This window comes from Castanea sativa, chromosome 5, assembly GCF_040712315.1.
Source record: "Castanea sativa cultivar Marrone di Chiusa Pesio chromosome 5, ASM4071231v1".
Lineage (NCBI taxonomy): Eukaryota > Viridiplantae > Streptophyta > Magnoliopsida > Fagales > Fagaceae > Castanea > Castanea sativa.
The window spans coordinates 33,292,032-33,318,972 of NC_134017.1; the positions used below are offsets into that span (position 1 = coordinate 33,292,032).

General features: G+C 40.2%; 1 protein-coding gene across 1 annotated transcript; it reads left to right on the forward strand.

Annotated features, from left to right (window-relative positions):
* Window positions 1-6,271: 6,271 nt before the first annotated feature.
* Window positions 6,272-22,464, forward strand: LOC142634169 (uncharacterized). The gene is made up of 3 exons (XM_075808459.1): window positions 6,272-6,511; window positions 21,574-21,773; window positions 21,983-22,464. Exons 1-3 carry the CDS (start codon window positions 6,377-6,379, stop codon window positions 22,236-22,238), a joined length of 591 nt encoding a protein of 196 aa, XP_075664574.1. The 5' UTR covers window positions 6,272-6,376; the 3' UTR covers window positions 22,239-22,464.
* Window positions 22,465-26,941: the final 4,477 nt, after the last annotated feature.

The following is a 26,941-nucleotide window of genomic DNA, read 5'->3' on the forward strand; positions in this document are numbered from 1 at the left end:
CGGTCGATTTTACTCTAACTTATCTAAGTGCGGAAACAAGAATAAATGAAGCGCAATCAACTAATACTACTCTAGTGCATAAACATGAACAACAAACAATAAAAGTAAAGCACAAGAGTAAGGGAAGAAGGATGCAAATACAAGATAATACGCCGATGTGTTATCGAAGAGGAAACTGAAGAACTCGGCGAAAAACCTCTCCGCCGCCCTCCAAGCGGTAATCGATCCACTAGAAAATAAAGTTGGAGTACACGAATAACAAAAGACCCTCCAAGCCTAGTCTACCCAATGTACTTGAGCCCTCCAAGCTCCTGCTACCAACGAACTTCACGGAGTCATGTCTTCTCTAGCTTTCCGGACCCCGCAATACGCCCGATTGCATCCGCCAAGCCTCACCGATTTCTTTTGGCAAATCCCCAAAGCTTCCCAATCTCCAAAACACTCTCTACACTTTGAAAAGGTGTGGGTTATGTTTGGGTACAAATCTGCTCTCAAGGTATGACAATGGGAGAGGGAAGGAGAAGAGGCTAGGATGATTTCTCACTAAGGATTAGTAGCTCTCTCTCAAAAAGATGGGTATCTGTGTCGTTGAAAACCTATCTAGGGTTTTTCTCTCTAAAATGGCCTCCTTACACATTTGTGGGTAATGAGGGTATATATAGTATGGGTGAAAGGTAAGCAAGTCACACTTTAAAATCCTCACGGCAGAGAGTTTCGCGGGTGTCTCGCAGGAAGGCCTTACTCACGACACACTAGCAAAATCCTCCAGGCTGGCACATCGCTTTAGCTTCCAGCATGTGCTTCTCACGTGGCTCTTTCGCGGGTTAGCTACTAGCAAGACAGTTGCAAAAACCACTGATCTTCAATTTTGCTTGAATCTTCACCAACTTAATACTAAACCCAATACAATAAAATCCCACAAAAATACAAGGAAACAAACTTATGTAAATACAACACTTTTTGTCATGGAATAAAGCCAACATAAAACATAGTTGTAAATCACAACTTTACAATCTCCCCCTTTGGCTATTCCATGACAAAACACCCTATACCAGACTCTAGACTTAAACGTGAGTTTTGGAACAATGGCAAAACTCATGCACACCTAAATCTAGAAGCTGTGAAGCACTTGGAACATATATACTTGTATCCTGAAACACTCGCACACAAACAAAACTTTCATTAAGCTTATGACAAGTTGAATACAAGGTATGTATATGAGCAAGTATAATGTGATCAAGGTAAATAACAAGATATAAGCAATGAAGCATAAGTTGATCATACAAGAACAGTCATTATGAAACGACTACAATGATCATTTAACTAGTCAATGATCATCCGGACACACAGCAATTAAGTGCAAAGCAGGAATCAATTGCATGTCCAAAACACTAAACCGAAACAAAATATCAAAGTATTTGCATTAAGGATACACGATCCAACAGGGTCACAAGAACATTGAAAGCTCGAATTTGTGTTAAAACAAAAGAGCTTGTTTAGATCCCAAATTAAAAATTACGGCTCCGTTGATTTTACTCTAACTTATCTAAGTGTAGAAATAAGAGTAAATGAAGTGCAATCAAGCGATACTACTCTAGTGCATAAACATGAACAACAAACAATAAAAGTAAAGCACAAGAGTGAGGGAAGAAGGATGCAAACACAAGATAACACGCCGATGTGTTATTGAAGAGGAAACTGAAGAACTCGGCGAAAATCCTCTCCGCCGCCCTCCAAGTGGTAATCGATCCACTAGAGAATAAAGTTAGAGTACACGAATAACAAAAGACCCTCCAAGCCTAGTCTACCCAATGTACTTGAGCCCTCCAAGCTCCTGCTACCAACGGACTTCACGGAGTCATGTCTTCTCTAGCTTTTCGGATCCCGCAATACGCCTGATTGCATCCGCCGAGCCTCACCGACTTCTTTTGGCAAATCCCCAAAGCTTCCCAATCTCCAAAACACTCTCTACACTCTGAAAAGGTGTGGGTTGTGTTTGGGTACAAATCTCCTCTCAAGGTATGACAATGAGAGAGGGAAGGAGAAGAGGCTAGGATGATTTTTCACTAAGAATTAGTAGCTCTCTCTCAAAAAGATGGGTGTATGTGTTGTTGAAAACCTATCTAGGGTTTTTCTCTCTAAAATGGCCTCCTTACACATTTGTGGGTAATGAGGGTATATATAGTATGGGTGAAGGGGTAAGAAAGTCACACTTTAAAATCCTCCCAGCAGAGAGTTTCGTGGGTGTCTCGCGGGAAGGTCTCACTCACGAGACACTAGCGAAATCCTCCAAGCTGGCACGTCGCTTCAGCTTCCAGCATGTGCTTCTCACGTGACTCTTTCGCGGGTTAGCTACTAGCGAGACAGTTGCAAAAACCACTGATCTTCAATTTAGCTTGAATCTTCACCAACTTAATACTAAACCCAATACAATAAAATCCCACAAAAATACAAGGAAACAAATTTATGTAAATACAACACTTTTTCTCATGGAATAAAGCCAACATAAAACATAGTTGTAAATCACAACTTTACAATCTCTCCCTTTGGCTATTCCGTGACAAAACACCCTATAACATACTCTAGACTTAAACGTGAGTTTGGGAACAATAGCAAAACTCACTCACACCTGAATCTAGATCTGTGAAGCACTTGGAACATATATACCTGTAACCTGAAACACTTGCACAAAACACATTAGACCCTCAAGGTAAATCAAGTGATAAAAGAACAAGTATAATGTAACAAGTAAATTGCGATCAAGTAAACATGATGTGAAATATATGAGCAACTTGATCATACACCAAAACAGTCATATGAAAATGACTACAATGATCATATAGCAAATCAAATGATCATCCGAACATGCAACCAATAATGCACAATAACATAAGGGTATGTGCATGTCCAACACATAACCGATGCAATAACACTAAAGCAAGAAGCATTAGGTTTAGATTGCATTAAGGATACAAGATCCAACAAGGGCACAAGAACACACAACCAATCCAAAATACAAAAGGTATTTGCATTAAGGATACAAGATCCAACAAGGGCACAAGTGTGTTCCAACACATAAACACGATGCAATGAGAGCAACAAAGCATAGATAATAAAAGTAACTTAAAGCACCATAAAGCAACGAGAAAACAAGCATAATGTAAAACAAAACAAAACAAGGTTTTCTCATAAAAATGTGTCTTCTCCCCCTTAGTATATGCATCTCTCCTATGGCTTTCTCCCCCTAAGAATGTGTACGAGGTAGAATTTCTCCCCCTAAGAATGTGCACATGAGTCATATAGAAATGACAAAACACACCGATATACTTTCCGGTACCTTTTTGTCACGAATAGACAAATGAAGCAAGAGGAAAGAGGGAAAGAAAAGAAGATATGAACAAAGGTATGATGTATGAGGGATGCAAGATGAATGAGAAAATGAAGCTCAAACGAAAGATAAAACATCTTAGGAAAACAATGCTACAAAGCATAATGTAAACGTGACATGCTAAGGATGATGGAACATGATCTAGACCTAGGCATGGCATAGACACAAGAACATGTTAAATGTGCTAAAAGGGTCTAAAGGGACTTAAATAGCATGAGTGAATGCAAAACATGTCAAGTGTTAGAGTGTGTGCAGCAAAGGTGCATCTATTGTGCATCTAGTATGCATGTGAGATGCATGACCAATGTATGAATGAGCACTCACGGGGCAAGGTGTATAAAACACACCGCCAATGATCAACCCGTGATAAACATAAATAATTATGGTGATTCCCAAAGTTTGGTACTCATCAGAGTCCAAAAAAAGGAGAAAATGCCATTTGGGCATTTTATCAAACACTTAGAGTGCACACACTACACATGCATGTAAAACACAAGAGCTTGTTTAGACCCCAAATTATAAATTATGGCTCGGTTGATTTTACTTTAACTTATCTAAGTGCGAAAAAGAGTAAATGAAGCGCAATCAACCGATACTACTCTAGTGCATAAACAGTGAACAACAAACATTAAAAGTAAAGCACAAGAGTAAGGGAAGAAGGATGCAAACATAAGATAACACGCCAATGTGTTATCGAAGAAGAAACTGAAGAACTAGGCGAAAAACCTCTCTGCCGCCCTCCAAGCGGTAATCGATCCACTAGAGAATAAAGTTGGAGTACACAAATAAAAAAAGATGCTCCAAGCCTAGTCTACCCAATGTACTTGAGCCCTCCAAGCTCCTGCTACCAACGGACTTCACGGAGTCATGTCTTCTCTAGCTTTCCGGATCCCGCAATACGCCCAATTGCATCCGCCAAGCCTCACCGATTTTTTTTGGCAAATCCCCAAAACTTCCCAATCTCCAAAACACTCTCTAAACTCTGAAAATGTGTGGGTTGTGTTTGGGTACAAATCTGCTCTCAAGGTATGACAATGGGAGAGGGAAGGAGAAGAGGCTAGGATGATTTCTCACTAAGGATTAGTAGCTCTCTCTCAAAAAGATGGGTGTGTGTGTTGTTGAAAACCTATCTAGGGTTTTTCTCTTTAAAATGGCCTCCTTACACATTTGTGGGTAATGAGGGTATATATAGTATGGGTGAAGGGTATGAAAAATCCTCCTGACAGAGAGTTTCGTGAGTGTCTCGCAAGAAGGCCTTACTCGCGAGACACTAGCAAAATCCTCCAGGCTGGTATGTCGCTTCAGCTTCCAGCATGTGCTTCTCACGTAGCTCTTTCGCAGGTTAGCAACTAGCGAGACAGTCGCGAAAACCATTGATCTTCAATTTAGCTTGAATCTTCACCAACTTAATATTAAACCCAATACAATAAAATCCCACAAAAATACAAAGAAACAAATTTATGCAAATACAACACTTTTTGTCATGGAATAAAGCCAACATAAAACGTAGTTGTAAATCACAACTTTACAAGACTGTTATTGGTGGAAGCGCCCACCCTCTCTATTGCGGTCTCCAGGATCAAATCACATCTTCCTTGTTGGGTTGCAGAGGGTAACTTTCTACAAGGTAAAGAGACAAAAAGGGTTTTCTCATAACCATGCACCTTAGGGAGAATAGTCGTATACTTAAAGAGTATTGGACACTCATATTAGCTATTAAAAAAAAAAAGGTTAACAAGAAAGATTGAGAAGAGAAAAGTAAACGAAAAAAAAAAATTAAAAGATTTGATGATAAGCCAATGCTAAACAAATTCCATTATAGGGCAATTGGATCCATTTAGGAAGTTAGTTAGGTGGGTAGTTGCATGGTTAATTAGCACATGCAATTAAATTATTTGGATTCATTTAACACGCAAAATAAGGGGATAACCATCTTTGATTTTAAATGGCCTAATTGATTACTGATAGGATTAGAGGATATATATTCAATAAGGTTTGAGCTAGCATGAACTTATATAAATATTGTAAGCATTGCAGGTGTAAAATCCTCAAGTTGCTATTTTATGCCCACACATCAAAAACATGATTTACCCGGGTGTAAATCCAAAAATTTTTACAATGAATCTACAGTGAGTTCTTATAAATAAGAACTCATTGTAGCTAGGTTGTAAAAGTTTTTTATTCTCAATAATTGTCTTTCTCCTCTCTCTCTTTTGAAACATTATTAAAGAATTGATTTGTTTATATTATTTGTTAGCATATTTTATATTATTTTAATAAGTTTTATGTAAAAATAGAAACTGGGATATTGGATGAGTTGTTAAATAGGATGGTAAAATAGATAAAGTAAGTTTTGAGGATGTAAAATAGATATTTTTTGTATATCTATATAAGAATTATGCTCAAGTTAATAATAATGATGCAATTTTCGGATTTCTCTCTCAAATCAACTTGGTTCCTTTGGTGATTAAAAAAAAAAAAAAAAACTTGGTTCCTTTGGTCTTTCTTTAAAAATAAAATAAAATAAAAAAAACATGGCACAATATAGCTTTTATATTTTATACTGTGGAATGAGATATATGCGTGAGAGAGAAGTGAGAAAGTACGTTATTTTTATGTGAAAAATCATATTGTCTTTTTGTGTTTTATTGGCGCTAATTTTCAGGGAGATATATAACTGAAACTAAAATAAGAAGTAGTAGTAAATACTAAATAGTAATTAATGGCTAAAGCCAACCTGTCCAGATAACGCGTGCATTTATTTTAGAATATTTATGTGTATATATAAACTCTTTTAACTCTTAATTAACTATAACTATCAACTATTATTAATTTATTATATATATTTACTTTTACGTGCCCTATCCGAAGGCTCTTTATTTGCTTTGCAGTTTTTTTTGTTTTTTTTAATTTTTTAAAAATTTTATATTTATAATAATATAAAACTTTTATTAAACTTACGCTACTCGTGAGTCGTGACCTTTGTGGATGTGTGTGAGATTGAGAGAGTTGAAGATATCTGGATTTCGGAGCATGGCTTCCAAGCTGTTACTCCTCGTGGTGTTCGTGTTCGATTTGATAGCTTTTGCTCTTGCTGTTGCTGCTGAACAGAGAAGAGCCAAAGTGAGTTTTTTTTTTTTGGTCTTTCTTAAAAATTTACTATTTCTTGCTTTCTTATTTTTTATATGTTATGTGGGTTTTGGTTAAAGGAGTTTTCTTGGTTTCAATTTGCAAATTAAGAACACCCTGTAATTAATAAATTGAATATATATGCTATAAAGTAAAATCCCCCAGTTGCTGAAGTAATTTTTTTGGATGTATATAAAGTGATTGGTGAGAATCTCTTGCTTTGTCAATTTTCTGTATCAACTGTTTGTAAACTTTCTTCACTAGATGAATCTGAGCTTAAACCATGAATAAAATAGAATATGATTTTGTTAATATTAATATACCTGTAGGGGTATTGGGCCCAGTAATTTATGAAGGACGGCCCAACGAAGTCTTTTGAGCTAGAAACCCAAATCCGAAAACATCAAAATGATCGTGGAGCATTTAAATGTCCCAAAACGTCCGAGGAGTAGATTTGTCCTCGGAATGTTAAGCCGAGGACATAGGAAGAGAAATTTAGTGTCCCCGAGTTAGGTTATAAAGAGTCCTACAACTATGGGGATACACAGTATACGTGGAGGACAATAAGAAAGAACGGTGGAATGTCTAAAGTAAAGCTGCTACCACCGCTCATACATTAAAAGCTCTGCAATTGATACGCTGACTGTATAGATGGAAGGATGAGACCTGAGCATAGAACTTGGAACTTGGTCCCTAATCCCAACGGGCTTTAGGGAAGAATGGATGGGACAAGTATCCAGAAATCAGGATTGCAACCCGAAAGTGGAAGATGATGAAGAGAAGGAAAAGAATATAAATGGAAGGGAAGGCATACGAAGAAAAGAGAGGCTTTTTAAGAAAGAAAAAGTGTATGATAATCAATATTTGTATCCAAACTTGAGAAATACTATTATAAACTATCCTCGGAAACAGTCTGAGGAGGAATTCTCAGTCTTACTCTTTGCAAACGATTCTTTGTTTTGTTCCATTGGGCCCAAAGCCCGTTCTTTTTGTAATTGTCTAAGCCATCCTTGAAATCTAGATTACAAACCCATCCTCTACAAATTCATTGTGAAGAAAGGCCTTTCAAGCCCATTTCCTCCCAGTCGTGGTTTGGGAATTTGAATTGTGTCCTTATAATTGGCGTCGTCTGTGGGGATTTAGTCTTTAAGGAAGTTTAGGACATCATGGTAGGATCAGGACCACAACGCAGCGCGGAGTCCGTGGGCTCTCAGTGTGAGGATCACTCCTTGCATCCTGATCACGGAGAGAACCGAGAAGGAAGTGTACATACTACGCACACCATCAGAAGTGCAAGTCATTCGCAAGGAGGAAGCAGAGTTCCTTATGAAAGAAATGCCAGGGCCATGCAGAAGGAGATTGACGGCCTAAAGAGGAGATTGCGCCACGAAAGGCGAAGGAGAACTCCTCCGGTCTCTGACCCCTCTTCGGAAGGATCCGAGGATGACAATTACGGGCAGAGATCCAGAACTCCCCCAGGTGAATATGTCTCTTCCGAAGAAGACAATCTGCATGGGGGGCGTGGCAGAGACTACCCCCCTAGGGGCTTGGGAAATGACGCAATGGGAAGAGCGTTACACCAAATCTCCAGGTCACCCTTCACGCGCAGATTGGAAGAAGGGAGGTTGCCTCGGCGCTTCACACAACCGGCCTTCACTCTTTACAATGGTTGGACAGATCCTGTGGAGCACGTAAGCCATTTCAGCCAGAGAATGGCAGTGCATTCCAGGAATGAAACTTTGTTATGCAAGATTTTTCCTTCTAGCCTAGGGCCCGTAGCCATGAGATGGTTTGACGGCTTAAGGGCAGGCTCCATTGATTCTTTCAAAGAGCTTACTAGAGCATTTGGTTCTCGCTTTATCACGTGCAGTAGAGTTCCTCGTCCATTGGATTCTTTACTATCCATGGCCATGAGGGAAGGGGAAACCCTGAAAACGTATTCGGACCGGTATTGGGAAATGTTCAACGAAATTGACGGAGACTTTGACGATGTAGCAATAAGGACCTTCAAGGTCGGCCTACCAACGGAGCATGACTTGAGGAAATCCTTAACGAAGAAACCTGTCAGAAGCGTACGTCGACTGATGGATTGCATCGACGAGTACAAAAGGGTTGAGGAAGATCAGCAGCAGGGAAAAGGCAAGGCGAAGGTTATCCCACAAGAAAGGAGGGATTTCAGGTCGGACAGATACAACAACAATAGGCCTGCGCGGGATTTTTCCAGGCAGGATGGTCACATACCCCCACAAGTGGTCAACACCGTCTTCAGGGAGCCGGTGCAGCAGCTGTTGGAGAAAATAAGGCATGAGCCTTTTTTCAAATGGCCAAATAAAATGGCAGGGGACCCTTTGAGACGCAACCAAAATCTCCACTGCCATTATCACCAGGAGAGAGGTCATACCACCGAAGATTGTCGCACTTTGTGGAATCATCTGGAACAATTGGTTAAGGAGGGAAAGCTGAAGCAGTTTCTGTACCAACCGAACGGGCGAGGAAACCAATCAGGAGTGGCAAACCACGACGGTCCTTCATCCAGACCTCCTCTAGGTACTATCAATGTCATTTTTGCAGCACCTGGTAGGACTGGCTCAGCTCCTTTCAGGGTAATGTCAGTGGCTCGAACATTGGCCGAAGAGTCACGGGATCAGCCGAAGAGGATTAAGGCAAGTATCCTGCCAGTCCTAAGTTTCTCTGAAGAGGACAAGATGGGGACCATCCAGCCTCATGATGATGCCTTAGTGGTAACCCTCAGAATAGGGAACTATGATGTAAGGAGGGTAATGGTTGATCAAGGTAGTGGCGCAGATATCATGTACCCTGACCTATTTAGAGGCTTGAAATTAAGAGTTGAAGATCTCATGCCATATGACTCACCCTTGATAAGCTTCGAAGGGAGAGCTGTCATTCCGAAGGGACAAATTAGACTGCCTGTGCAATCAGGTCCGGAGGTGGTAGATGTAGATTTCATCGTGGTCGATGCTTATTCTCCCTATACGGCTATTGTGGCGAGACCTTGGCTGCATGCGTTAGGGGCTGTTTCCTCAACCTTGCATGTCAAAGTCAAATTTCATTCTGGAGACCAGGTGGTGGAGTTACTTGGGAGTCAGTCTGTGGCTCGACAGTGTGTCACAGCTGCAATTCTGCGTCGACCAGAACCAGACTCCTCGGCCTCGGCTAACGGAGAAGCATAGCAATCAAAGTCTCTTCCCACAGCCGAGGTAGATGAAGCGGTATGTGAAGAATTGGAGAAAATTCTCATAGACAATGATCCTGAGAAGTTCTTCCAAGTTGGAGTTCAATTGTCGCAGGAAGAGAAGACAGAACTGATTTTATTTTTAAAGAAAAATATGGATGTATTTGCTTGGAACGCGTATGAGGCCCCTGGGGTTGATCCGAACTTCATATGTCATCATTTAAAGGTCAATCCAACTATAGTACCGAGGAGGCAACCACCTCGGAGGTCCTCCAAAGAACATTCCGAAGCCGTAAAAGAGGAAGTGCTCAAACTCAAAGAGGCAGGTGCTATCAAAGAAGTGTTTTATCCTGAATGGTTAGCCCATACGGTGGTGGTGAAAAAGAAGAATGGGAAGTGGAGAGTTTGTGTAGACTTCACAGATTTAAACAAAGCTTGCTTGAAGGACTCATTCCCAAGGCCTCGGATTGATCAATTGGTTGACGCTACTGTTGGACATCCTCGGATGAGTTTTCTTGATGCTTTCCAAGGTTATCACCAGATACCCTTAGCCGTTGAGGACCAGGAGAAGACTGCATTCGTCACTCCTACAGGAAATTATCATTATAAGGTAATGCCCTTTGGTTTGAAAAACGCAGGGGCTACCTACCAAAGGATGATGATGAGAATGTTTGAGGCACAGCTAGGAAAAACTATTGAGGTATACGTGGATGATATGGTGGTAAAGAGTAAAGAAGTTTCTGCACATTTGGAAGATCTGAGCAACACTTTTCAGAAGCTAAGAGAGTATAAATTGCGGCTCAATGCCTCTAAATGCTCTTTTGGTGTGGGATCGGGCAAGTTTCTAGGATATATGGTGACTCACCGGGGAATTGAAGTGAATCCTGCTTAGGTTAAGGCAATAAACAGCTTACACCCACCTCGGAATCCTAAAGAAGTACAAAGACTAACAGGTATGACTGCTGCTCTCAACCGATTTATATCTCGGTCCGCGGACAGATGCAGACCTTTCTTTCAATTATTGAATAAATGGAAGGGTTTTGAATGGACCGAGGAGTGCGCGATGGCTTTCCAACAGCTAAAAGAATATCTCTCGCGGCCGCCAGTTATGTCTCGACCAGAAGTTGATGAAATTCTGTTTGCATATATTGCAGTGGCTAACCATGCAGTTAGCTTGGTTCTTATCCGAGATGACAATAACATCCAGAGACCGGTTTATTATGTAAGCAAATCTCTGCATGAGGCCGAGCTGAGTTATTTGCCACTGGAGAAAGCTATCTTGGCGGTGGTACATGGTACACGAAGACTTCCCCATTACTTCCAGTCTCATACGGTTGTTGTTCTTACACAACTCCCTCTTAAATCAATTCTACGAAGTGCAGATTATATGGGAAGAATTGCCAAATGGGGAACTGTCCTAGGAGCTTTCGATATCAAGTATATGCCTCGCACCTCTATAAAGGGACAGGTCATCGCGGACCTTGTGGCGGAATTTACTGAGCCTTCGTTAGAAGACTATTAAGAAGGCATGGGAAAAAAGTCGATAGGCATGATTTCGTGTGAAGGGCCTCCATTATGGAAAGTCCATGTTGATGGAGCAGTAAATCAGAGGGGATCAGGTATAGGACTAGTTTTGATATCTCCAGAGGGAGTTACTTTTGAGAAATCTTTGAGATTATGATTCTCGGCCACCAACAACGAAGCAGAGTATAAGGCCATCCTCGCAGGGATGAACATGGTTCATAAAATGGGAGGAAAGACGGTGCAAATGTTCTCAGATTCACTGTTGGTGGTAGGCCAAGTGGAAGGGAAACTAGAAGCGAGGGATTCCAGAATGCGAGAATACCTAACCCAGGTCAGGTATATGCAGTCTAAATTTGAGTCTTTTTTACTATTACATGTGTCCAGATGTGGCAATACCCATGCCGACTCATTAGCCACGCTCACAACGTCCTCGGCACAAAGTCTACCACGAATTATCCTTGTTGAAGATTTGTTGAAACCCATTGGGACGGACGGTAACTCCACTCAAATTCTTCAAATTAGGACAGGGCCTAGTTGGATGGATCAAATAGTAATGTTTCTCAGAAATGATATCCTGCCTGGAGAAAAGGCTGAAGCAGATAAAATTCGCAGAAAAGCCACTCGTTTCTGGTTATCCGAGGACCAGAAATTGTACAAACGTTCCTATTCGGGACCATATTTGCTATGCATGCACCCCGAGGCAACAGAGCTACTTTTGGAAGAGTTACACGAAGGGATTTGCGGAAGTCACACAGGAGGAAGGTCTTTAGCTCACAGAGACCTTACTCAGGGCTATTGGTGGCCAAATATGCAGAGAGAAGCGCAAGATTATGCAAAGAAGTGTGACCAATGTCAAAGGTTCGCTCCAAATATACATCAACCAGGTGGAGTCCTGAATCCTCTATCTAGCCCATGGCCTTTTGCTCAATGGGGCTTGGACATTGTTGGACCTTTCCCCAAAGCAACAGGAAACAGACGGTGGCTTCTCGTGGGAACAGATTATTTCACCAAATGGGTTGAAGCTGAGCCATTATCAAATATCAGAGACGTGGAAGCAAAAAAGTTTGTGTGGAAGAATATCGTTACCAGGTTCGGTGTCCCTCATACTCTCATTTCAGATAACGGTTTACAATTTGATAGCAAAGCTTTTCGGAAATACTGCTGTAATCTGGGCATTACGAATAGATATTTTACTCCGGCTTATCCCCAAGGAAATGGGCAAGCCGAGGCTGTCAACAAAGTAATAGTGAGCGGACTCAGAAAGAGGTTGGGTGACGCCAAGGGGAGGTGGGTGGAAGAACTGCCACATGTCTTGTGGACGTATCGAACTACACCACGAAGATCCACAGGTGAAACACCCTTCGCCATGACTTATGGAGCCGAGGTAGTAATACCCTTAGAAACTGGGTTCCTAACCCTGAAGAAAAGCTCCTTTATTCCAGATAGCAATGATGATCTATTAATGAGAAACTTAGACTTAGTTGAGGAACGGCGAGAAAACGCCATGGTTCAACTAGCTTATTATCAACATAAGGTCAAGCAGGGGTATGATTCTCATGTGAAACTTCGACCTCTTGGACTGGGTGACTTAGTATTAAGGAAAGTTTTGGGCACGACGAAGAATCCTGCGTGGGGAAAATTGGGGCCCAACTGGGAAGGACCTTATCGTATTACTTCGGTCGCAGGAATAGGGGCCTACAATCTGGAAGATTTGGACGAACGTGTTGTACCACGTCCCTGGAATGTAAATAATCTACGAAGGTACTATTACTAAATAAAAGGCACTTCGACCGTTTTTTGTTGTAAACTACATTACATTCATTATCTTCGTTCGTCTAAGTATCAAGCTGAAGCTTGGTATGCCTGGATCCTTGGACCACATACCTCGTCTAAATTGATATTCTTTACTAAGTGTTAAACAGAACCTAAGTTACGTCTGGTCCTCGGATCATCTACTTTGGAAAAATTAACATTTCAATTTATTCGTCTAAGTATCAAGCTGAAGCTTGGTATGCCTGGATCCTCGGACCACATACCTCGTCTAAATTGATATTCTTTACTAAGTGTTAAACAGAACCTAAGTTACATCTGATCCTCGGATAATCTACTTTGGGAAAATTAACATTTCAATTTATTCGTCTAAGTATCAAGCTGAAGCTTGGTATGCTTGGATCCTCGGACCACATACCTCGTCTAAATTGATATTCTTTACTAAGTGTTAAACAGAACCTAAGTTACGTCTGATCCTCGGATCATCTACTTTGGGAAAATTAACATTTCAATTTATTCGTCTAAGTATCAAGCTGAAGCTTGGTATGCCTGGATCCTCGGACCACATACCTCGTCTAAATTGATATTCTTTACTAAGTGTTAAACAGAACCTAAGTTACATCTGATCCTCGGATCATCTAATTTGGGAAAATTAACATTTCAATTTATTCGTCTAAGTATCAAGCTGAAGCTTGGTATGCCTGGATCCTCGGACCACATACCTCGTCTAAATTGATATTCTTTACTAAGTGTTAAACAGAACCTAAGTTACGTCTGGTCCTCGGATCATCTACTTTGGAAAAATTAACATTTCAATTTATTCGTCTAAGTATCAAGCTGAAGCTTGGTATGCCTGGATCCTCGGACCACGTACCTCGTCTAAATTGATATTCTTTACTAAGTGTTAAACAGAACCTAAGTTACATCTGATCCTCGGATCATCTAATTTGGGAAAATTAACATTTCAATTTATTCGTCTAAGTATCAAGCTGAAGCTTGGTATGCCTGGATCCTCGGACCACATACCTCGTCTAAATTGATATTCTTTACTAAGTGTTAAACAGAACCTAAGTTACTTCTGTTCCTCGGATCATCTACTTTGGAAAAATTAACATTTCAATTTATTCGTCTAAGTATCAAGCTGAAGCTTGGTATGCCTGGATCCTCGGACCACGTACCTCGTCTAAATTGATATTCTTTACTAAGTGTTAAACAGAACCTAAGTTACATCTGATCCTCGGATCATCTACTTTAGGAAAATTAACATTTCAATTTATTCGTCTAAGTATCAAGCTGAAGCTTGGTATGCCTGGATCCTCGGACCACATACCTCGTCTAAATTGATATTCTTTACTAAGTGTTAAACAGAACCTAAGTTACGTCTGATCCTCGGATCATCTACTTTGGGAAAATTAACATTTCAATTTATTCGTCTAAGTATCAAGCTGAAGCTTGGTATGCCTGGATCCTCGGACCACATACCTCGTCTAAATTGATATTCTTTACTAAGTGTTAAACAGAACCTAAGTTACGTCTGATCTTCGGATCATCTACTTTGGGAAAATTAACATTTCAATTTATTCGTCTAAGTATCAAGCTGAAGCTTGGTATGCCTAGATCCTCGGACCACATACCTCGTCTAAATTGATATTCTTTACTAAGTGTTAAACAGAACCTAAGTTACGTCTGGTCCTCGGATCATCTACTTTGGAAAAATTAACATTTCAATTTATTCGTCTAAGTATCAAGCTGAAGCTTGGTATGCCTGGATCCTCGGACCACGTACCTCGTCTAAATTGATATTCTTTACTAAGTGTTAAACAGAACCTAAGTTACATCTGATCCTCGGATCATCTAATTTGGGAAAATTAACATTTCAATTTATTCGTCTAAGTATCAAGCTGAAGCTTGGTATGCCTGGATCCTCGGACCACATACCTCGTCTAAATTGATATTCTTTACTAAGTGTTAAACAGAACCTAAGTTACGTCTGATCCTCGGATCATCTACTTTGGGAAAATTAACATTTCAATTTATTCGTCTAAGTATCAAGCTGAAGCTTGGTATGCCTGGATCCTCGGACCACATACCTCGTCTAAATTGATATTCTTTACTAAGTGTTAAACAGAACCTAAGTTACGTCTGATCCTCGGATCATCTACTTTGGGAAAATTAACATTTCAATTTATTCGTCTAAGTATCAAGCTGAAGCTTGGTATGCCTGGATCCTCGGACCACATACCTCGTCTAAATTGATATTCTTTACTAAGTGTTAAACAGAACCTAAGTTACGTCTGGTCCTCGGATCATCTACTTTGGAAAAATTAACATTTCAATTTATTCGTCTAAGTATCAAGCTGAAGCTTGGTATGCCTGGATCCTCGAACCACGTACCTCGTCTAAATTGATATTCTTTACTAAGTGTTAAACAGAACCTAAGTTACGTCTGGTCCTCGGATCATCTACTTTGGAAAAATTAACATTTCAATTTATTCATCTAAGTATCAAGCTGAAGCTTGGTATGCCTGGATCCTCGGACCACATACCTCGTCTAAATTGATATTCTTTACTAAGTGTTAAATAGAACCTAAGTTACGTCTGATCCTCGGATCATCTACTTTGGGAAAATTAACATTTCAATTTATTCGTCTAATTATCAAGCTGAAGCTTGGTATGCCTGGATCCTCGGACCACATACCTCGTCTAAATTGATATTCTTTACTAAGTGTTAAACAGAACCTAAGTTACGTCTGGTCCTCGGATCATCTACTTTGGGAAAATTAACATTTCAAATTTATTTATCTAAGTATCAAGCTGAAGCTTGGTATGCCTGGATCCTCGGACCACATACCTCGTCTAAATTAATATTCTTTACCAAGTCTTAAACAAAACCTAAGTTAGGCCTGGACCTCGGAACATTTACTTGGGAAAAATTAAACACTTCTTTTCTTTTTGTCAAAAACATCAGATCTTTGCATGTCTAAATCAAAAGACTATATGCCTTATTTTTACATAGTTCAACTAGAGATCCAAAATGAAAAATCAAATACTTAAATGCATCATTTAATGCAGTTCCCGGCATAATTAAACCTTCCTGGATTATCAATTTCAATTCAAGTTGTTGCTATTAACTTTGGTAAAAAACAAAAAGATGGTATTTTTGGAATGATATGACCAAAACAAAGCAAAAAAGTAAGAATCATCTAAACAAACATGCGTGCTTATATTAGATTCCAAATAGTACTTTTTAAATCACACTTAGAAATTACACTTAGAGATAAAATAAAATAAAAATAAAATAGAGAAAGGTAGCAAGCATTCATTGTTTCAGCTTGATCTTCAGAGGGCCTTTGGGGTCTTTAGGAGATGGAAGCTGAACCGAGGACTCAACGGCAATTCCTTTGCCTTTGGGATCATCTATCAAGGTTATTGGATTGGCTTGATCACCCAACTCATCCTTCGAAGATTCCTAAAGGTCACTTGAGGGCTGTACGTCTTCAAGCGCCTTTTCTTGTACTGGATCAACTTGCTTAGGAGCATCTTCAGGAAGAGTTGAATCTCCAGCCAAATCACCCCCCTTATCCTCAGATGATCCCTGGGCAGCTTCTTGGGAAGCTTCAGGAATGGTAGAGGCTCGAATTGCCGGAGGATAGTAGACACTCTCTGCTTTCCAAAGAATGGAAGAAGCATCAACCCCAGCTTGGGAAAGTGCCTCATTCCACACTTGGAGGCAGTAATGCCTACATACCTCGGGAACCTGAGCCTTGAAAGTTTCGGTGACCTCCTTCACACCTATATCATAACCGTCTTGTTCGGCTTGGTCCCTTGAGATCTCGGCCTCTTCTTTTGCTTTATCAGCCTTTTTCTTCTCCTCAAGGGCTTCCTCTTTGCCCTTGATGGCCTCCTCTTTGGCCATCTCAGACTCGTTCAGATCTTTCTTAAGATCCTCAACGAGCCTTCGTGCTGCTGAGAGGTTATCCTCGGCTTGACGAAGCATTAGGCACTGATCCTCGGCTTGTTTAGTCGTTGTTTTTAGATCAGCCTCTAAGCCCGCCTTATCACTCTCGACCTTAGCCAATTTTGCTGTGACCTCCTGCAGTTTCTTCTTGTGAAGGTCTGAGATCTTTTGGGCGGTTTCACGCCTGGCTTCCTCGGCCCTCAGAGACTTGTAGGAACTGATCGCAATCTCTTCTGCCCTATGGGCAGATTGAACGGCCTACGAACAAAACATATAAAATTTAGACACGGATATATATATAGGAAATAAAAACAAAAGCCAAGGTTTTAGAGAAAGAAAACTCACCATTGCAAGCTCCTTCTTTAAAGTCATGAAGACGGTGTGGTCCCTTTTCTTTCTAAGCTCAACCATATCCTCGGGGAGTAACAGCGCCTGCTCCAATGCATTTGCGACGCATGCAGCTGTCCCTTCATCGGAATTTCTAATGGACGCATCCACGGTAATGACCTCGTCGTCCATAGACATGTCAGGAAGCCATACAGGGGCGCGCACGGCCACCTGTTGGTCGGTTCTTCTTTCCGACCTAGTCTGCATGGTACGGGCCTGCTTTCCACCCTTTTCCACCTCGGGCTCCTTGGAAACAGAGCCCTTTCCTACTTCCACCACTTCCTTCCCTTTCGACTGATCCCTTTTTCTTTTGAGATCAGCTATGTTGGTGCGTTGAGTTTGGGAGGATGGGGGAGGAGGAGGAAGCCTAGTTTCAGGGCCTTTGTCAGCACCCTTTTCTTGAGTCCGAGGGCGCACCTCTTTTGAAGGTTCTTGGACTCTAGGGCCCTTGTCAGCGCCCTCAAGGACATCTTTTAGGCTGGGCTTAATCTTTCGTTGGATGCCCATATTGTCAAGTTCTTCAGTAGTAACCTTTGAAATTTAGGTAGAAGTGTCGAGGATGGAAGTTGAATCTTCAGGAGAGTAGGGTTGATTAAAAACCTCAAACTCGTCCTCGGAATCTGGTACCTCAACTATTTCTTCTTCTTCTTCCTTTACAGTAGAGTGGGAAGACGCAGCTTCACCAGAGGTTAATTTTGTGGAGAAGGGAACTGTGGGAATCCCAACTGGAACGAATTGTGGTGGTTGGATTGGTTGGGTGACCAAAGTACCTTGAGGAATGGTAGTCCCCTCCGGTAGCAAGAAACCCTCCACGGCAACGCTAATCCGAGGAAGACGCGGATCGTGGGCTTTAATCACGCACTTCGGCGCCTGAAAAGCTTTAGATATCGGAGTGTAGCCGAGGATCAGATGAGCCGCACGGAGTTGGCCGTCGGTATGCACGAAGATCTCGGCTTGTAGGATCCTATCCAACCGCCCGAAATCAACAAGGTTAGGATGACGATCCGCTGCGTGTGGATTTGCAGAGTTATCCAAGTAAAAGTGGGTAAGAATAAGTAAAAAGACGAAAGATAATAGTATGTAAAAGAAACTTCACCTGGAGTCCCTTCCCTTGTCGGACAGGGGAGGCCGTCGTGCCAATTTCCTGATACGATCAGGAAGTCGTTTTTTAGGCCCTTATTTGATTCAGGCAGACATTGAATTAGCCTAACTTCTGGGTATCTAGACTTTAGGTAATATTCATCTTTTTTGCTTAGGTAATGGAGGTTATAAACCCAGTTCACGTCGTGGTGAGTGAGCCCTAGGTTCATCTTCTCATTTAAAGCATCTATGGAATCTAGGATCCTAAAAACATTTGGGGCGCACTGGGTGGGAGCCAATCTAAAGGCCCTAAGATAATCCCTAATAACAGTTCCCATGGGGATTTTCATTCCCCCTTCGATGAACGCAATCATCGGGATTACAACTTCCCCCGTTTTTCTTTTTGTATAATACTCTTCCTCGTTACAGTACCTAATGGATACATCCGAGGGAATTTTGTACTTAACCTTAAACTGCTCTATTTTTTCGTTTGAATCCACCAGGGACGCAAATCTACCCATTCTTTTTGAAAAAAGGGGGTGTGAAGAAAACTAACTACGCCGAGGATGAAAGATACAGTGAAAAAGAGAAGATGGGAAGGAAAAGAAACAAAAAGCTGATAAGGAGGGGAAAGAGTATTGAAGAACTTACTTTTAAAAAAAAGAAGAAAGCACGGTCACCTCGGACAAGGTACTTGATAGACAGAGAGAGAGTACGGGGAGATGGAAAGTGTGGCAGGTACGTTATGAGGTTTCTGTAGTGTGAAGAATTTTGAAGAAAATTAGTATTTATATGTCAAAAGGTGTTTTGAAGCGGGCGAATTCTCGCCTCAACGCAGGAATCGCTCTCGACCGTTGGATATGTGTCATATCAATGAAACGTGGGGGACATAGAAGCGCCAATAATTAATTCGGGGGCGTTTCGCATATCGAAGTATCGGGAACACGCGATGGGTAATTCAGAAGTTATTTCCGTCAGCAATACTCTAGGATTCTGCAGGGTAAAAAGGTCTTTTAAGTCGAGATCCTATTTTCCTCCCGAGGTGAAAAAAATAAAGAATCTCGAGGGGCTATTGTAGGGGTATTGGGCCCAGTAATTTATGAAGGACGGCCCAACGAAGTCTTTTGGGCTAGAAACTCAAATCCGAAAACATCAAAATGATCGTGGAGTATTTAAATGTCCCAAAACGTCCGAGGAGTAGATTTGTCCTCGGAATGTTAAGCCGAGGACATAGGAAGAGAAATTTAGTGTCCCCGAGTTAGGTTATAAAGAGTCCTACAACTATGGGGATACACAGTATACGTGGAGGACAATAAGAAAGAACGGTGGAATGTCTAAAGTAAAGCTGCTACCACCGCCCATACATTAAAAGCTCTGTAATTGATACGCTGACTGTATAGATGGAAGGATGGGACCTGAGCATAGAACTTGGAACTTGGTCCCCAATCCCAGCGGGCTTTAGGGAAGAATGGATGGGACAAGTATCCAGAAATCAGGATTGCAACCGGAAAGTGGAAGATGATGAAGAGAAGGAAAAGAATATAAATGGAAGGGAAGGCATACGAAGAAAAGAGAGGTTTTTTAAGAAAGAAAAAGTGTATGATAATCAATATTTGTATCCAAACTTGAGAAATACTATTATAAACTATCATCGGAAACAGTTCGAGGAGGAATTCTCAGTCTTACTCTTTGCAAACGATTCTTTGTTTTGTTCCATTGGGCCCAAAGCCCATTCTTTTTGTAATTGTCTAAGCCATCCTTGAAATCTAGATTACAAACCCATCCTCTACAAATTCATTGTGAAGAAAGGCCTTTCAAGCCCATTTCCTCCCAGTCGTGGTTTGGGAATTTGAATTGTGTCCTTACAATACCAATACTTAATTAAATTCTGGAACAAACACATATAAACAAGATATGAAGTTTAATATGAGAAACGTTGACATGGCACATGGGCTTCAGCTAATTATGAGCTCGTGATTGGTGAAAGGGGTGGGGGTCGGGTCAGCATAGATCTTATTCTTAGCTTCAAGTCAACAATCATAAAAGTAAATTAATAAATTAGAAACCTATAATTCATTATGAGTTTATGTAAACTCTATCTTGCTATTGCCTATTATTGATTTTGACATTTTGATATAGAGGTATGGTTGAATTCAGAAATGGTCCCCAGATCTAAATGGGGGATTGATTCCTACGGGAAAATAATTGACTGGGTTGGGTAGATTTATGGAGTTTTGTTTTCTTGGGAATTTATGGCCTCTAATATATTATTAAATTTGCTGAGTTAAAGCACCAATGGCAATGTATATTTTACCGATGTCTTTCCACTACTACCATATTTGATTGATATTTGACAACTGAGTATATTGTCCTTCGTCCACTTCCCTTCTTTCAAGTATAACTTGGTCAGAATTTCAAATTTTTGTCATAGAGAGAGAGAGACCTCAATCCAAGCTTTTGACCACAAATTCAAAAGGATATGGAAGCGGTTGAGGTTGAGTTTTGATATCTGTTCGTGGAAAATTTTCGGTTAAACTGAAGGGTTCTTTGTGTTTTTAGTCTGGATGAGTCTTGAGTGGATTGTCACATCAATTAGTGCTGTTGGCACTTAAAGCACTCAAATAACAAGATTAGGAAGAGATAAATTAGCCAGTCTCTACCTTGACTAGTAACAAGATATTTACTTGCCGTTTGATATCAACATGTTTTGCAATACTTTAGGTCATCTTTTGCAATACTTCTAATGATACCATGAAAAGCTGAAACATACTAAATATGATATATGCATTAATTTGAGTGAAGTAAAGGGCAAAACTTGGATAGTTCATTCTTCATCATAGCTTGTGCTTCTTTTCTTAAGTTTGGGAATGGATTTCCTGGATATCTGGCATACAGTTAATCTCCATTACTGCTGTATGTCTTTGATTATATGTTTTTGTTCTTCCTGCCATATAGTCCTTCTTGAGAGGGGCGTAGCAGTGATTCAACACAGAATTGAAATCAGTTTAGAACACCAAAATTATAACTCAGAGGTTGTAAAATGGACTCATCTTACCGCTGGTTGAAACAACTTTGAAACAAGTGTAGATTTTCATCACTCTTGTAGGACAAGGTCCTAACTAAACTATTGCTTTCTTCTGACAGGCCCATATTTCTCAAGATGCAACACAAAGCTATTGTGTTTATGATTCTGACATCGCAACCGGCTTAGGTGTGGGCTCATTCTTGCTCCTAATGGCTAGTCAAGTCCTGATAATGGTGGCAAGTCGTTGCCTGTGCTGTGGAAGAGCTTTGAGACCAAGAGGTTCAAGGGCATGGTCAATTTGCTTATTTATCACCTGCTGGTATGTGCTTACCAACATATTATAGTAAAGGGTGTGGTCTTGCTCTTAGATCTGCCTTCATTTATATTTACAAAGATAATGCATGCTTGATGCAGTCTTAGTGTTGCTTCTAAATTGTTTCCAAGACGTGCTATTTGTTACTGTTTCTTTCTTTCCTTCTATTGTAATTATACAAAAGTTTAGATTGACTTGCTGTGTTTGTATGTCAGGGTCACATTTTTTATTGCTGAGGTGTGTTTGCTAGCCGGATCAGTGAGGAATGCCTACCACACCAAATACAGGACTTTCATGATAGAAACTCCCCCTTCATGCGAGATATTAAGAAAGGGGGTCTTTGGGGCTGGGGCTGCTTTTGTGATCTTTACAGGAATAGTCTCCGAGCTTTATTATGTTGCCTATTCCAAGTCTAACGAAGATCAACTTCCCTATGCCAGAGACACTGGAGTGAGGATGGGGAACCTATAGTTAATCTTTTCTAGACTGAGACTTTAGAAATTCTAGTATGTATTGATTCAGTAAATTGGTTTGTATATCATGAATGTGAAAACTTAGAGTATTAGGCTTTTAGCACGTGGTTAGGTATGCACATCTACGTATGATTTGAAGTTTGGGTGAGGATTTTAGTTTGTAGACCTATTTTTTGTTTGATACATAATGGCCTGTTTAATGCTCAAAATATTGTGCTTGTTTAGTGTCGCTTGTACATCAGAGAAGTAGGATTTAAGCAAGTCGTCAAAGAAAATGGAAGGACTTGGCCCGAGCACTGTGACTAAATTTAAACAATATTTTTGTGAGGTCTCAATCTCAATTTTGGACCTCAACTATAAAGAGTTGATATGAAGTTGAATAACCCTTGAAAATAAAAGAAAATGAGTAGAGATAATTCTTCCAATGCCAGTTGTTGAAATCAGTGGTGTTGCTTATCATGATGCAACAACACTTAGAGCGGCCATAGTTGGTTTTCTCTTAACTCTGTTTTTTTTTTTAGAGTTTCAACCTATTTTTTATATAAAGTTTTAATATATAGCGCCCACTTTTATTATTTTGCTCTTTACCATCATACCTATTAAATATATTATCAATGCGATATGTTATATCACGTTGTATGTGCTACAGTGGATGCAGAAGAGAAAACATAGAATAAGAACACGAAGATTACGGGCTCAACATTGACAACTTTCATCCATGGAAGAATCCCTTAAGGGCTACATCTTTATTATATAAGAGTGTAGTACAATAACCTGTATTACAATGAACTATAACATGAGTATATATAGATGACTAAACCGTAGACTACTAGTACAAGTAGGAATGGGCTTGGACTTATTACATTGGGCTAATATGTCTAATATATCTCTAGTGCCCTCCCTCAAACTCAAAGCAAAAGCTCGATGAAAGCTTGAGGTTAGATAAGCATAAGAAAATCCCATGGAGATGCCTTGAAGAATGCCTTTGAAGAAATCATAATGAAGAATGTGCCAATAAACCAATTTCGGAGCTTCAAACGAATAAACGAAGTCCAAAATTGGAATCTACGCAACAAAATGAGCAAGATAGGCCATTTCAAAAATTTTACTTTTAGTTAAAGATCAACGCAAAAAGTCAAACTCAACCGAAGGTCAAAGTCAACAGGTCAACGGTCAGTGGTCAACGGTCTACATAGTCTAGGTCAGTTCCGAGTTTTCTAAGTCGGGTCACAAATCGGGTTGCAGATTTGCTGACGTCATCCTGATGACGTGTCACTAATGTGGACTAAGGTTAATATGGTTAGGGCTGATGTGGTTAGATGATGTCACAATGACATCGCATAAGTCTTTCGGAGTGTGGTGGCGCATGCATTCCTAAGGAGCGCATGGATCTGACGGTGTGCACGTGGCAGTGCGTCATTCGTCAGATAAAGGCCAGATTTTAGAGTTTGGTAGATCGGCGGGCTACAAGGCCGTCATGGTGGTGTGTGTGGCCAAAAGTCTGATCTAGGATTTGAGAACTTTCGGTGGCATGTGGGATTATGCTGGAATCTCTTGTGGCGCATGGTGGAGCACGCCTGTGTTGTTGATTTCATCAAGCGAAGGCTTGATGTGCACAAATCTGAGAAGGTAAGTCATAGTTTGCTTAGTTGTTGGATTTTGACACAGCATTGAGCCATGGTGGCTGCGAGATGCCGTGGAGTCTAGATCCAACAAACAAGCTTGTGTGACTTCAGATGGTGGTGTGCACATGAGAATCTTCTTTGCTTGCTAGAGATGTTTGTTTGATGCCAAAAATAAAGTTGGCTCTAATACCATGTTAAATATATTATCAATGTGATGTGTTATACCATGTTGTATATGCTAAAGTGGATGTAGAAGGGGAAACATAGAATAGTAACACTGAGAACACGAGGGTTACGTGGTTTAGCCTTATCGGCCTACATCCACAAAAGAATCCCTTATGAATTATATCTTTATTATGTAAGAGTGTAGTACAATTACCTGTGTTACAATGAACTATAACATATGTATATATAGGCGACTAGACCCTAGACTATTAGTACAAGTAGGAGTTGGCTTGGTCCTATAACATTGGGTTAATATGTCTAATATATCTCTAACAAGACCAAAACACCAATTGATTTTTGGTGTAGGCAAAGGTTGAATTTCAAATATTTTATTCAACCATCAAAGACTTTACTAGTTGTTCGAATTAGAACTCACTCTTATATATATATATATATATATATATATATTTCTTTCATTCTTTTTTGGAGTAAAAAAATGAAGCATGAAATTGATCATCACAATGATTAATAACTTTCTGATTTACAAGGTCATTGTCATGAAATATCATGACTCAAAATTTACGAGAGGAGGGAATACATGGGACTATCAAAGTATTGTATAATTTTCATATCGTTCTTAGTGTCAAAACTCAAACCCTTGATTACCTTTAGTTTGATAGCAAATAATGGTTGTAAATTGGAGGACAATGAAGGGGTGCATGCCATCTAGAATAGATTGCTTGGCCCAACCCTAGGACCCGCATTACATCTACATGCCTTGGAAGTTGATCGTAGATTCAACTTAATGTAGTGCACTTTCAAAGACATTGATGATGCAAGAAATCAACAGTTGAGTTCCTCGTCAGCGTAGATGGACGATGATGTTGGATTTGTCTCTGATGTGTACCTACAATAAGACTCAAACTAAGTATACACCGGTGTAGTGTTGGCCAAAAACCCTCAAATGATTAAGTCAGAAAAGAATTCCCAAGAAATGTTCTATCAGAGAATTCAACTTGAGATTGGTTTTTTGGAGCGAATTTCTTGTAATTGTATGCTTGGATTTCTCCTTATTTTATAGCTACTCCTCCATTAATGAGCAATGGATCTTTGTATTTATGTGCAACAGCTAGCGCGTTACAAGTTAGTATCTTGATGGACATAACTTTGTTACCATTGCTCCATCCGTTACTCTTTGGCTTAAATGCCTTCAATAAATGCATAACGCACCTTAGCTTTGTCAATTAATGTGAGAAGGTTCCGATTTTTGGACTTAGCAGCTACCCCCTATTCCTTTCTTCATCTATGGGTTACGTGTACAGAGCATTTATTGTGAGTAGAACTTTCGTCTATCTAGTGACACATGTACAAACAGGATTTTCCTTTCGTGTCAGTTTTTTCTCAATTTTTTTGTGCACGGTCTCTCACTTATTTTGTGTTTTCCCTCTTTTTCCTTTTAACACTCATTTGGTTTTTTCTTTGTCGCCGTTTCACCTATCTAGAGCTTCCTTCTTCCTCACTGATTCCTCCTCCATTCTTGGTAAGTCCTTTTTCTATGCTCTTTTTCTTGTTTTCATTCTCTTATGGTAGAATACTCTCAAGTTAGGTTAGGTTACCCCTTTGTTTTTTTTTTTTTTTTTTCTCGTTTGTGTGGCCTACTTGAGTTCGTAGATAGAAAATGTCTCGGGGTTGGTCTTTTTGTGGGGAGAGACTGTCCTTACTGTTCTGTGTTGCTTTTCCTCTTCCCCTTAGTTCATCGTTCAATAGGAATTGCCTAAACTTTGGCAATGTCTAGAGAGGAGGTTAGGTAGAGTGAGCTTGAAATGGGCTTATCTTCTTCTGAGGACCACGGAGCCTTAAAGGTCTCTTCCCCTTTTACCCCTCATAAAGCTTGGAGTATCTACTGTGCTTTAAAGAGGAAAGAAGTGAGAAGGATTAGAAATAGGTTTCAGTTCCCTACCTCCGTTAAAGTTAGGATTCCTGATGGTATTCTTACACTAACGAAGTCTGTTTCTATGAAGCTGACTTTGCCAGCGGTCTTCGTTACCATGTTCATCCTTTCATTAGGAAACTCTTTTCCCGTTTGTTACTCCATCCTGCTCAATATGTCCCTAACTCTTAGAGGATAGTGATTTGTTGTATAGTGGTGTAGATGTCTGCTAATGACGGAGACACCATTAGGATAGATGAGCTCTTGCATTTTTACCGCCTAAGATGATCAAAAGTCCTAGGGTACTGGGAGTTTAAACCTTGGGATAGGAGTTCAAGGTTGATTCTTGATCCCCCATCTTTTCTTTGTAACTAGAAGACCGGCTTTTTCTTTGTCTTTGGTGAAGGTTGGAAAACCGTTCTTAGAGAAAACTTGGATGACGCTCCCAGGTTGCTTCGTAGTTGGGGTACTCCTGTGTCTGGTGCGTCCTTTTATTATATATGTACTCATATATTTTCGTGTTTGTATGGTTTTTTGAGTGTATCTTGACTTATCATATGTTCTTCTTTTGTAGCTTTTGTACGTCCTCGTCTCAAGACACAATATCACAATCGCTTGGAGAGAGTTAGAGCGCATCTGGAGACCATCACAGATTTTGATGAACTCATCTCCCCTCAATCCCTTTTCCTAAATTTTCTTGGCCTGGAGCCTATGAGTCAAGTCTAGAAAAACGTTGAAGTTGCCACAAAAAAAAAGAAAAGTAAGTGGCTTGGCTTTATACTTATTTCTCTTCAAATTAGCCTTTGGAAACCTGACGTGTATGGATTTTTTTTCATCTTTTAGGGATGGCTACCAGATTCAGCAAGGGGAAGCTGTCTGAGATCCAAGAGAAGAAGGCTAAGATTGGGCTATAAGAGGGCCTTCTGAAGAAGAAGCGAAAAAAGGACAGTGAACCTCTCTAGGAGGATACTGTGGTCATTT

What these genes read in the sequence shown, in the direction of transcription:
- LOC142634169 (XM_075808459.1), top strand. Translation starts at nt 6,377, where the DNA reads ATGTGTGTGAGATTGAGAGAGTTGAAGATATCTGGATTTCGGAGCATG. An exon ending in CTGAACAGAGAAGAGCCAAA is followed by an intron (nt 6,512 to 21,573) that starts GTGAGTTTTTTT and finishes TTCTTCTGACAG; the next exon opens with GCCCATATTTCTCAAGATGC. An exon ending in TGCTTATTTATCACCTGCTG is followed by an intron (nt 21,774 to 21,982) that starts GTATGTGCTTAC and finishes TTTGTATGTCAG; the next exon opens with GGTCACATTTTTTATTGCTG.